Source organism: Puntigrus tetrazona, chromosome 11, assembly GCF_018831695.1.
Source record: "Puntigrus tetrazona isolate hp1 chromosome 11, ASM1883169v1, whole genome shotgun sequence".
NCBI lineage: Eukaryota > Metazoa > Chordata > Actinopteri > Cypriniformes > Cyprinidae > Puntigrus > Puntigrus tetrazona.
This window is the reverse complement of record NC_056709.1, coordinates 21,216,145-21,229,223: the sequence shown is the minus strand read 5'-3', so window position 1 is coordinate 21,229,223 and position 13,079 is coordinate 21,216,145. Positions and strand designations below refer to the sequence as shown.

At 38.0% G+C, this 13,079-nt stretch overlaps 2 protein-coding genes across 7 annotated transcripts in view; both read left to right on the top strand.

Annotated features, from left to right (window-relative positions):
• kaznb (kazrin, periplakin interacting protein b) overlaps window positions 1-4,957 on the top strand; it is a 124,846-nt gene extending 119,889 nt beyond the window's left edge. For 2 of the 3 annotated variants that reach the window (XM_043252041.1, XM_043252042.1), the window contains 7 exons: window positions 745-944; window positions 1,629-1,747; window positions 1,834-2,065; window positions 2,460-2,561; window positions 2,856-3,022; window positions 3,996-4,104; window positions 4,224-4,957. In XM_043252041.1, coding sequence (XP_043107976.1) covers window positions 745-944; window positions 1,629-1,747; window positions 1,834-2,065; window positions 2,460-2,561; window positions 2,856-3,022; window positions 3,996-4,104; window positions 4,224-4,382 — 1,088 coding nt within the window. In that variant the 3' untranslated portion in view covers window positions 4,383-4,957. Of the gene's footprint in view, window positions 1-744; window positions 945-1,628; window positions 1,748-1,833; window positions 2,066-2,459; window positions 2,562-2,855; window positions 3,023-3,995; window positions 4,105-4,223 lie in introns of those variants that run through there. The other variant, XR_006252084.1, reaches the window with a different exon arrangement.
• A 1,692-nt stretch (window positions 4,958-6,649) lies between these two features.
• On the top strand, window positions 6,650-13,027 carry tmem51b (transmembrane protein 51b). Of its 4 annotated transcripts, XM_043252329.1 has the most exons (5): window positions 6,652-6,875; window positions 10,844-10,957; window positions 11,271-11,309; window positions 11,384-11,732; window positions 12,175-13,027. In XM_043252329.1, exons 4-5 carry the CDS (start codon window positions 11,482-11,484, stop codon window positions 12,596-12,598), a joined length of 675 nt encoding a protein of 224 aa, XP_043108264.1. In that variant the 5' UTR covers window positions 6,652-6,875; window positions 10,844-10,957; window positions 11,271-11,309; window positions 11,384-11,481; the 3' UTR covers window positions 12,599-13,027. The 4 variants fall into 4 exon arrangements, with proteins under 4 accessions (XP_043108262.1, XP_043108261.1, XP_043108264.1 ...); XM_043252327.1 differs by having other exon boundaries at window positions 6,650-6,875; window positions 11,271-11,732; XM_043252328.1 differs by lacking the exon at window positions 10,844-10,957.
• The last annotated feature ends 52 nt before the right edge of the window (window positions 13,028-13,079 follow it).

Here is a 13,079-nt window from a genome sequence, read left to right as displayed (position 1 = left end):
TTAAGAATGACACCACTGCAACAGCATTAGCTTAGTTTATAGGGCGCCGCCTGCTGGTATAAACAAGAAACTACATGCGTGGGTTATACAAGTTTCATCAAATGCAGTGATTTTGTTGTTGTGTTTAAACAGAATGTGTAAAATGTAATAAATGACAACATATTATAGGGAACGTCTGTAATAATATGTATGTGTATGATTTTAGGGTAAATTACAGTTTTGAAAAACATACTACAATCATTTTTACTTAAAATTTGTTTTTACAGTGTAGTCAATGCACTATATATCACAAAAAGACTGTGATAGAAAACAATGCTGTAAAATGTTTTAGCTAGTAGAGTATAGTATCATACAAAGTAAGTCAATTGAGTTTTAGCTTCACACAGTAAGAGGGAGAAGGTCAAGTGGTTTTGTTACGAAAGTCTGAGGTAGTAAATGGAGAAGTGGTTTTGCTTCAGAGGGTGTCTGGGTTATATGAAAATAGATAAGGCCTCTCGAAGTTGACCACAGGCCTTATCACATCCGCTGGTTCTTGCTTGCAAGCAATGATTCATTTAAAAAGCATTTTAAGAGCAGAAAATACTAAAATGAAACAGGAGTATATGGAGGTGGGTGCTATTCCTGGCAGCAATAAACAAGCTTTCATGTGCAGAATGGATAAGGCAATTTTGTTTTGCTCTCAACCCCTCTGAACCCCTTAAACTTGCCCCCCCCTCCTATTCCTGCCCCTCCTGACCAATCCAGACTCAGACAGCCTCTCCAGCCAGAACCATCCCAGCCTATCAGATGGCGAGGAGCAGCTGGAGCGGCTACAGCAGGCGGAGCTTACACGCAGCAAGCCCATGTCTCTGTGGAAGGCGGTCACTGTGCAGGCCTGGCTGGAGGTTGTCATGGCAATGCCCATGTACATGCGTGCCTGTTCAGAGAATGTCAAGAGTGGAAAGGTAAATGCTTTTTTTTGGCGTATTCTTTAATTTCAGCCCTTTTTAAAGCAAGGTGCTATCTTTTTTTTCATGCACTGCTCAATTTTGTGATTGCAAAAAAGCCATAAAATACATATTTAAGAGTTTATTTCATTACACTTTTTTCTATTTGGGTCTGCAGATTTCCATTTCAATAGTTTTCAGCCTGTTAACATTATTTTCTAGTTTCCAGAGCATTAAAATCAGTTATCCAAAACATTTTCGAAACTCTAATATGCATAATGAAAGTGTTTTTTAATCTGGCTTTATTCAGTGTTCAGATTTCGTTTCTGGAAATGTATGCAAATCAGTGCTAATATAATTAGATAAAGCATTATTTGAATATTTAAACAGCACAAATACAAAGGAACTGCCTTAACGTACTGTGATTAACGTACTGTGATTAATCTGTAGTGATTCACCTGTAGTGTCTAAACACAACTAACAAGCCATTTTACTAATAAGCCATTTATCTCTCTGATAAAGTTACATTCTAAGATAACATTTTCAGTTCTGTGGCTGCTAATTAGTACTTGATCTTAATGTCCAACAAATATTTAATTACTTGATGCTTCCAACAAGCCCTGACATTAACCTAGTTACCGATTACTCACCTTGCAACATTTACTCGACGTTGATGTCACGGCGAGCTGCTTCCTGTTGCAGGTGTTGCTGGGGCTGACAGATGAGGATCTGGAGCTGGGTTTGGGCATTAACAGCCCAATGCACCGCAGGAAGCTCCGTCTGGCTATTGAGGACTACAGAGAAGCAGAGAATGGCCGGGGGTGAGCAGGCATACCTTCGTACAAGAATAAAATAAGTACAAATAAGAATGCACTGGCACTGATTTTGTTGCATTTGTGTCCCTCAGACTTTCCAAAGCCGCTGATATGGATCATCACTGGGTGTCTAAGACCTGGCTGGGCGATGTGGGGCTTCCCCAGTACTCACAGGTCTTCAACAACCAGTTGGTGGATGGCAGAGTACTGAACTCTATCACCAGGAGAGACCTGGAGACCATCTTTAACGTCACCAACAAGTTCCATGTTACCAGCATTCTGTCAGCCATTCAGCTTCTGCAAATGCTCAACTTTGACAAAGAGGCAAGAATTTTTACAGTCGCAAGCACACAGTATTAGGGCTGCCCTCGACTAAATACGTTTACTAATAACCTGTATAAATCACAATAATGAGCCGTTACTTACATATGCGCACGCATAAAGCTTGCCACAGGCAGCACACCGGCAAAAGTAATGACTAAATGACTGTGTCAGGGAAAAACAGCAATGAAGATGTATTAATGTTTTAATAATCTGTTGATAAATTAGTGCTTTCTTTGTTTTCGCCATTTCATCGCAGCTTTACATCTCAGCAGTAGCGATGCGCTTTTACATAATCTTAGTATTTGTATTACATTTGAATCGGATCACTCAGACATTTCACTCTCTTTAAAAAATGTTGTTGATGATATTGTAAAATATCATGACTCCTCTGCAGACTATACAGGCACGTCGTGCTCAGTGTGAAAATCGAGATCTGGATCCGGTGGTCTGGACCAGCCACCGTGTCATTAAATGGATCAGAGACATTGATCTTAAGGTAATACAAAGTTATAGGCCTACAATGCACACCGCCGTTCAAAAGTTCGGGATCGGTAAGATTTTTTTTCTTTTTAAAATAAGTCTCTACGATTAACAAAGGTAGCATTTATTTGATCAAAAATATTCTAAATAATATGCATTGAATGATTTTTCACCAGCCGTTACGACAAACTGTGTCTGAGGAATATCAGTTTCCCATGACATATTTGGATACTTACACTTTTAACTATGTATAATTGTCTAAATGTGTCTGATGAAATGTCCAACCTGTTGAAATAATTATTTTATGCAGGAATATGCTGACAGCCTTCAGAACAGTGGCATTCACGGTGCAGTGATGGTTCTAGATCCGACCTTCAGTGCAGACACCATGGCCAAGGCTCTAGACATCCCCAGCAATAAACACATGATCCATCGCCATCTATACGAGGAAATGAAAGTACTTCTCAACCCGGCAAGGCGTGTGAAGCTTCTTTTCAATAGTCAAAGGGACTATTTAATAGTCTAGCTGTATATAACAATATAAATTGCAAGTGATAGCCGTCATCATACCTAAAACTTAAGCTGTATCCGAAATCGCCCCCTATACCCTCATTCCACATTCAGTTCACTTGTGAAGGGAAACAAGTCAGTGAATTCGGACAGACTTCCGCTAGTTTGCATAGTTTGCTTGCTGCTTCATGATCATTTGAAACGGGTTGCTCTAGTAATAAGATTAAAGGATTTATCTGAATTCTGTCACGGAAATTATGAATAAACCAGTTAAGCAATTTAATAATCATTGTACACTGTATTTTCACCTGTGCTGTTGTGTTACGCCGTATTAAGCCACGGAGGAGGAGCGCTTTGTAAACGAATGAATGGAGGATTCAGCCGCCGGCGCCATCTTCTGGCAAAACGCGGGAATTCATTGGGCGCGCGACACTCACACTGCATTATGGGGATTCTCTAGCCTTTGTAAATCGGTTGTACGCTCGTTTTTGCGGTGCATTGTGGGATTGAATGAGTGCACGCTAGAAGGGTGGGTGGGTAGGATACAGCCTGACTATCCAAAAACCTTACCGCTCGTTTCAAAGAGTACTATATATATCAGTCCGCTTTGTCAAAAAAGACCGGCGCTACTTTCAAATCACTGGTGAACATCTTTGCTACAGTTGTAATATTTTAATGGCTTTTGGGTCAAAGAGAATATTTGAGAATATTTTTGAACGTCACATTTTTAAGTCTTTTCATGCAAAACAGAGTGGTTGAGTTTTTGTGTAATAATTCCTTAATCTAATATATGTAACTAATATATAAATATATCATTACACTTCAGCTTAGATAATTATTTCATATGCTTATATTTATTTAGTGAGTTATAATCACTTTGTTAAGCAGTAACTGCATTAATTAGCTGCAATAAGTGTGACTGAGTGGTATTTCTGTGCAGAACTAACCAGGCTCAGGACTACAGGAAAGAGGGGACTCCTACACATTCTCCTGTCTCAAACTGCCGCAAAACCGAGGAAGGATTTTCTCCCAGGCAAAAAGTTGGCAAGGTATCGGCTGTCTTGTTACTGACACAAAGCGATATAAAGACAAACGATGTTTGTCCGTGCGCCTACCTTTATTGTTAATGAGCTGTAGAAAGATAAATAACCTTTCTATCGTTCCTCAGAGCCCTTTGCGATTCAATCCACTGGTCGCTGTTGGGAGAGAATTGACTTTTCAAGGTGGCTGTGGATCACCACCCAGAGAAGATCGCATCAAGATCCTGCAGAGGACCAAGGGCAGTCCAATGCATGGTTACTCGAGCATAGAGATCACTAATGTCTGAAGGCAACAGTCTGTGCCTCGGATGAACTAGGAAAGATGAGCCTCCCGGAACCACTAAATGGACCAAAAGCTCAATTATTTGTAAAAGTGATTTGAGAATTGACCATTTGCACTTTAGAGAATTTTGTATTGGCAATAAATCATAACGAAGCACTTAATGAAAATTTTATAGACACGCTGCATTAAAAAGCTAATATTTTGTTACTAATATAGATGAACTTGATTCCCATAAATACCAGTCAGAACTGTAGGTATGCAGCTAAAATCAATACCACATGTTCAGATGTCCATTCCCTACATTAAGGTCATCACAACACTGTGCTTGCTTAAAGTTACAGGAAATGCTGTAACAAGGAATAGAGCTGTGAATTAATTGTGAAAACACTTTGAATGCCACAGTGAAGTCTTTTCTTTGTTTTAATACATCTGTTGACATCTGCTAAAGATGTTTGTGTTTTCAGAGTCTCATTTGCATATACAATTAAAAGCAACCTCCACTTTAGTAGCAATGTAGTGTGGGTAATAGATTAGTCTCATAAGGATCACTCCAGTTTAATTGAAATGAGTTTTCCCATAATATATATATATATATATATATATATATATATATATATATATATATATATATATATATATATATATATATATATATATATATATATATATATATATATATATATAAAAGACTTTAGGGGAATGAAAAAAAAAAACTTTTTTTTTTCTCTGTTTAATTTCTTATTTGTGATTTTTAACATTTCTGTCTTACCATGCATGCGGTTCAATGGAATATATTTGTATATAAATGCATTGTATAGTGACTATCAATCACAATAAGGAAACGAAAGTGTGACCTAGTTGCAAAGCCTTTATCTTTATCATAAGCAGGGTGCCTGGGAGAGCGTATGGAAAGGTAAAAATGCAGTATACGCAATCTACAAGCCAGCGCAGCATACGCAGTGCATATTCTACAGCTGTGTTATCCTACTTGAAGCCACGGGGCTAGGAGAGCAAAACAAGTTCAGCAGCTCGGTGTGCAGCAGCATTGGCTTTTTATGCAAACCGCCTCTGTCATTGCTTTCACACAGATTAGATGACACAAATCGATTAATGACTGTGTTTCAGAAATTCTAATACATTCTAATTCAGCATTTTCAGATCTTCTCGAGATCTGGTTAGGAATGGCAACTATGAATCACAGATTTCCTGCTGGGTTTGACTCAGATTGTCTATTGATAGACAGTTTGACGTCAGCTGCACAGCACACCAGCTCTAGGAGATGCACAGCTCAAGAATCTAGCCGTTTTTTTGTGCATTTTTAAGGTGGGTTTTGCAATCACTAATCATTTTATATCACTGTATCTTGTGGCATTAGTGAAATTGTACTTTTGAGAAACATTTGTATATAGATTCACACCACGTGTCTTTGACACAATGTGTATAGAAAAATAAAGCTCTACATACACGTATTCGGGTGTCGCTGTGTGTTTGTGTATCAGGTTTTTTAGGCTGTTCGTAGGTTTGAGGTCAGTCACATTTGTAGAAATTAATACTTTATTTTAATGGATTAGCCAAGAAAAGGATGCATTAACTTCATCAGAGGAAAAAATAAAACCCAGAAAACTTAAATCAAGGAATCCTAAAAAAAAAAAAAAAATAAGTAGCCTTTCACCAAAAAATACTAAGGAGCAAATTAATGACATTAGAAAGCAGTTATTTGAAATCGTAAAAATGCTGTATTTCACAATATTACTATATATTTTTTTTCTAATTCTATATTAGACATATATTACAATTTCATATATTATTTTCTAATACTATATCAAATAAAAAAAGTGAGCCTCAGGCACTTCTTTAAAAAAATAAACTAAATAAAATCTCACTAACTGCAAGCTGCCCTGCATCCCAATGCGCGTGCTATCCGCCCTAAATAGTAGCCTGTTGAAAATGACTTTCATCTAGAATTTAAGATGGATAGTATGCGCATTGGGACGCAGGTATGGTGTTAGTTACACTGCTAAAACCTTGTTTCGGGTTTCAATTTAAGTTGGGACAGTTATTTAATTCTGAGAGGTATCTCCGGAAAAAAAAAACAACTTTATAGCGTTTCACACAGAACGAAATTTGGAAGTAAGCTATTTACCTGCGGATCGTAATTTACTGATAAATCGAAACTGCTATTGTTAAATACTTGTAGGTATTTCCCAAGGAAACCCATAATTTTCCGGGTTGTAGGACCATGAACAGCTGTTTTATGTCTGTACCGAACGCTGCTCCCTTTAGGACCGAGCGTCGTACTTAACTCTTACAAACTGCGGGATAGCAGTCGACTTGATTTTGAACAAAGTTCCTGTCTCTGTTTAAGCCCATAAATTGTCGAAACAGACTGAGTGGGGCTGGAGTTAGAGCATCCATACAGTTTTTCCTTTCTTTAAACGAATGAAAGGATCCTGAGGACGCTCGTTTGACCTGCGGCCGGGAGCGACACCTGCCTCAGGTACTTTCATGTCACAAGGTGCGAAGGGCGTCGATCCGCCGCGGAACTTCGCTTAACTTAACGTAGGCCGTGCACTTCAGCTTCGCCTTTATTTGGTCGCGTTTGTCGTTATTCGGCATCGTTGAGATTTGCCCCCGCTCAGGGAACACCGCAGGGTCTTCAGGGTGTCACGGGTAAAACCAGCCTATTGTTTGAGATAGTTTAAACACACAGTGGATGACAGACAGAAGCTTCCTAGTAATATTAGTTTCGTGTCAGCAAGACATTCATACATCAGTCATTTATATCGTGTGCTGTTATAGTGCATGTTTGTAAAATTGTCCCTGAGTATTCACATATGACATCGTTTTTGTTTTGTTTTGAGTGTAACTACAGAATATTGTATCGACTCGTCCTACTTCTAATTATTTAGTAATTTTTCCGTCTTTAAATACAAATCTTTAAGCAAAATGATGAAGGTCATTCATTTTCTCAGGGTGTTTTGTAATGTAAACAATGACGTTGAAAAACTGTAGAAACACGATATGCTAGGGTTGCCCTTGTACAGCTTTTCCATGGAAACCAGCGCATTGCCTAGGTTACTACTTATTGTTAAATCTGAATTACCATAACTTTTAAGTCATCTCGTACGAACTAAGAAACTTATGCAATTTGTGTAATTTATGTCGTTTTAAAAATACACTAATTCCGTAGTACTGTGGTGGTAACTACAGGTATAGTTAATGTCTGCTTGTGTCAGTATTAAAGCTGTCATATTATTTTAGTCTGTGTGTGTGTGTTTGTGTGTTTGTGTGTGTGTGTTCATCTTATTTTACACGGAAACAATCTAATATAATTCAAACATACAAATGAAAATGGAATTTTAAATACCAATAAACATCATTTTAAATAATGAAACGGCACCATAGCTCATTAATGTTAAAAAATACATAAAAAAACTGCTAAAAGATTGATTTTTAACTTTATGTGTCACTTGCTCCATTGGTTTCCTAATTGTTTTTGAGTGTTTAGAGATCTCATCTTTGTAATTCACTTCAATGCCACAAACCTAATTTCCCTAAAATAGATCGTTAAGTTGAATCGTTGGATATAGAGGGAGTTTATCAATAATTAAGGCTCTCAGGACATACTTCAATCACAGTTAAATGATAAGTCTCTCTAATCACTTCCATTTATTTATTATTATTGTTATTATTATACCTATTATAGTGATTGGTATGAATATGAGTATATATCAGAGTGACTCGATTGCAGCAGTTAATCCAATTGGATTACAATCATTTTAATGAGTGATTGTGTGACGATTCTGCTTTGTATTCTGTAAGAAAGAGCTCAGATAAGGTCACGGGGTGCATGTTTAGATGGAGCATTTAGTGACCTGTGGTCTGTGTCTGTTTACTTCAGGACACAGACTCTTGTGTATTTGGACAGGCCTTCCTGGTCTTTTGTCGTATTTCCCTATTTTATGTTTCTGTTGTTTTGAACACAATTTAATGTTCTTTGCTCTCATGGACTTTCGTAGACCGATCACATACCAAAATTATGTCATTAATATATTGCATTCTTTTAAGACAAAAATAAGACATCTCTTTATATGTGGATAAATTGTATTGATCTAAAACAAATCAATCAGAACAAGACTCCTCATGCCAGTCTTGAGAAACAAATCAGGCTTTTAGAATTAGTGTGCACTTTTGGCATTGCTTGTCATGTCTTGTTCTGTGAAAAACCTGTTTTATTAGTGCCCCTAAATATGTAAGACTGCCTTGACTAAGCTAACTTTACACAGACAATTGCTCCATTTCTTTGTCTTTTTTTTCTATCTCTTCATTGCTCATTCCTCTCAAAATATGAATAACAGGATTCCTTCTATTTCTTTTTTACTTCAAGCCACTTGTTGTAAATAGAAACGTGAACATTGTAAAACACATTTGACCATTCGCTCTCGCCCCTCAAATAAATGACACCCACAGGCGGATGAGTCATGCTGAAAGGTCCCACGAAGCCTGCAATCGTGATTTTTTTTTTTTTTTTTTTTTTTGCTCTACCTGAACACATGAAGTAAAACGTTCATAAAAACCACTCAGAATGTCACCTTACAGTAAATGTGCATATCCACGGCCATTGCGCACTGACAAAAACATTTACAGAAGTATTTACATGTTGCGACAGCCCGATATTTTAAGAGAACGTCGTTGTATAAATATACTACGAATTGTGAGCGGTTTGCGAGGATAAAACGGGGAATTTGGTTGTGCTAATAGATGAGGCTGTTTGCCCTGTTGTAATGTGAATTTAAAGTAGCTTTTACCTAAAATGACACCCCTTCCCCATTTTCATTCTGAGCACAGTGAAGTGCTCGCATTCGCCAGTGAACAATGCTGTGTTGTTATGGAAACAGTTAGTGTACAGCAGCAGCCTAACCTCTGTGCACTGGACCTTTTTAAGGTGTTTTTTAGTGCGTGTAACCAGAGTCTTAACCTTTATATTAATGACACTCATTGAATGATTTTGTTGATGTTATGGAGTGCGTATGAACGTGGGATATTATCTACGTGTAAATATTATCTTTAATGCTCTCATTTTATCACATTGAAACTGTCCCTATATTTAATAATGATGCTGTCATCTGAGGAGTTCAGAAATCATAATTTTGATGTTTTGGCTTTAATTTCATATGTCCATTTCTCTTTTATCACATCATGACCGAAACAATCATTGAAAATCAACAAATGTCGACCAGGTGTGTAATTGATGCCTTATCTGCGTGTTTTATTATTTTCATACCGCCACATGTACAGAATGATGGAAAACATCTTGTTGCACAAGCCTTGTTGACTCATGAACCTGCTAAATGAGTTGCACTGTATTTTCAGCCTGGTTTTATAGTTTTTCATCAGCAATGCGCAAAAATTGCTATACTTCTATTTCCATTTTTATCATATTCCTCATGCCATTTTCAGTATAGTTTTTTTTATAGTACAAAACATTCTCAGTAAGATGATTAACTTTTGTAATTGTAATTACGTTTAATAGGGTCGTTAAATGGAGACTCACTTATGGAATAAAACAATAAAACTGTGAGTTTAAAAACTCTGAACTAATTCCCCAGTTTCAAATATGAATTTTTCTTTACCCAAAATGCCCAAATTTGACATCGGGTGAATTGCGACGTGATGATTTTCCATTCGACAGCACTCTACTTGAATCATCATTTTTGGTGCAAAACTATTTTCTAAGTTAACCTTGAGAAACAAAAAAAAAAAAAATCTGAAATTGCGCTTCATGACCTGTGATCATTGTAATATGTGAGAGCTCATGTACAGATAAAAAGAGCAGGGTTTTAGTAGACAAAATTTGAAATGACGGGGTAAATATTAGTCTGATATCAAAAACAATGCAGAATTTTTATTAAAGGTTTAGTTCACCCAAAAATGGCTTTCTTCTTTCAGATAAATCCAATCGGAGTTCTAAAACTGTCCAGACCCCTCTAAGTCTTTCCATGGGACTAAGCTGGTGTTTTCTGTATATAATTGGGTTGGGAGGGATGGGAATAAAGTCCATCTGTAGTAAATCCATGTTTTTTGTAAAAATCCATATTTTAAATGTAATAAACCATTTTTTTCACTTTCGCTGACTGTGGCATGCCGTACGTAACACGCATTTTGTTGCGTGACTAGCTCTGAGCGCAGAGAGAGAACGGCAGTCATGAATTAGAAACACAAACCTGGTTTGAAAAGACTGGTTTGGCTTTTGCTTTGCTCCTCCTTTTCCCAGAGGCGTGTGCGACGTGATTTCTTTCCGCTTTCCACAGTCAGAGTTTATTATGTTTGAAAAATGGATAGTTTTCTTGCAAAAATGTTTCGATTCGCTACAGGAGGCCTTTATCCCCGCCCCACAGAGCTGTGTGAAGGAAGTTTTATTACAGTTGTGCACACTTTATTTCATGTCTTCCGAACTGTATCCAGCAAAAACCCGTTTATCTCCACTGAAAGGCTTGGAGTGGCCAGGACAATTTTAATATAACTCTGATTGGATTCGTCTGAAAAACGAAAGTTATATACATACAGGATGCTTTGAAGGTGAGTAAAACAAAGGCACATTTTCACATTCGGGTAAACCTAAGAGATTTACTAAGTTTTATAATGTCCTTACATGGCAATCCTTTCAATGACATGCTAAATGCTTCTATTTGACCTCAAGAGTGGCATTGTGCCAAAACGATTGTTTTTTTTGCTGTGGATTCTGTCTCCAATGAGCTGAAACAGAGAAACCCTTTTCTTATTATAGTTGGGCCCCATTCCCAGTCATTTCCAGGATGTATTTCCTCCTCATTGAGATGTTTATAACATTTGTCTCTCTCTCTCTTTTTCTTTTTTTTTTTTGTTGTTACAGTGCTACTCTCACCCTCCACATTTGGACCACCCTTTCGGGGTAAGTGTGTTTTTGTGAGTAGTGAAGAGGAGCATTTACAGCCATGTGCTACAGTGGGCAGCCTCTGTGTTCAGGAAACAGGCGTTCACCCACCAATAGAGAAGCCACCAGCTCAGGCTCCCAGTATGCTCTCTGTGCGCTGGGGGTGGGCCTGGTGGCACTCGGTGTTGTCATGATCGTGTGGAGCATAGTTCCTTCTGAAACGCAGTTGAACAACGCTACAACCACCAATGATGGAAGTGACATCATTGACGGAGGGAAGACATCATCTGTTGCGTTTGTGCTGGTCGGATCTGGTGTTGCCATGTTGCTCCTTGCTGTATGTCTCGGTGTGAGGAACAGGAAGCGAAGGAGACAACAGCAAACTACTGGTGTAGGCGGCGCTGATTATGTGGATCGTGTCCGTAGAGATCAGGATGAGGAGTGAGTACTGCTCTATGTTCATTAAAGTTTTTTTCTTAACTTTAATTTCAAATAAATGATTTAGCTTTAGCAACAAAGAATCGTGGAAAGAAAATATCAGGATCATAGAAATATCAAGCAACAGTTGATGATAACATCTTTGCCATCACAGAAACAGATACTTTTTTAAATATACTAAAATACAAAATAAATAAATGCAGGACTTAATTAGATTCTAAAAATATTTAAAAATGTACTGATTACAAAATTATTATTAAATAAAGCTTGAGGCGAAAACCTGTAAACCTCATAATTCCACCCCCTTGAATGAATGAATGAATGAATGAATGAAATGAAGCGCCACAGAAGTGTTGCCAGACCTTAATAATGTGATGTTGATCCCCTGGAATGTGAATTTACTAAGGGAAGCCTTCACAAAACATACTTTCTGTGTAAATGTTAGGTCAACTGATGAACCAGTGCCCAACTATGATGTTCCCACCTATGAGGAGGCAGTCACCAGCGGACAGTACCCTGTTCGGCAGAGCAACTTACGACAGAGCTACCAGCTGCCCTCGTACGAGGATCTCATTGGTGCCGTTGAAAATGAAGGCCAGCAGCCTAGAGATGGTCCTGGCCAAGAGGCCAGTCAGCCGGCCCCCGGCCCCGGACCTCAGCCTGCAGCACCCGCCCGCAGCAGCAGCAGAGCCAGTCGCATCCTCAGACCTCTCAGAGTGCGCAGGATTAAGTCAGAGAAGCTCCACATGAAGGATATTCGTTTGAATATCCAAAATCCTGGACATAGTGGGGTGGTGACCATCGAACCACTGACCCCACCACCACAGTATGAGGACAAGCCCCCTCAGCTACCCGCTGAAGCAGTCTAATGAGTTTGTTGAGCGTTTGCATCTATGGGTTGTTTGAAAAATGTTGACTTATCTGTGCAGAAGCGGAAAGTTTTAGTGGAAGCTATAAAGGTGTCTCAAAATATGCCAAATAATGAAATAGGATACGTTCATGTGTGCTGTCAGTTCTTGGACAAAACACTAAAGCCTACTTGAATGTTTTTTAACAAACTTTTTTTATATTTGAAGAATGGATTACAGTAGTGTATTGTTTTTTTCATTTAAAACTGTTAAAGAATATGAATGCCGCTGCGCCTGAGGGAATTACTTCAGTTTACTTCCAAAGAACTACTTTGTACACTGCAAAAAATAAAAACAAAACCGTTTTTATTAGAGATTAACATAGAGCTGAATAATCCTGTCACACTTTTGTTGCCAGTTGCTAATTACTGTTTTTGAAAATAAGATTGTGTGGGGTTTACATTGTCACTTTTTTTTTATATTATTCTTAATTTGAATGTCC

What these genes read in the sequence shown, in the direction of transcription:
- tmem51b (XM_043252326.1), top strand. Translation starts at nt 11,353, where the DNA reads ATGTGCTACAGTGGGCAGCCTCTGTGTTCAGGAAACAGGCGTTCACCC. An exon ending in CGTAGAGATCAGGATGAGGA is followed by an intron (nt 11,733 to 12,174) that starts GTGAGTACTGCT and finishes TGTAAATGTTAG; the next exon opens with GTCAACTGATGAACCAGTGC.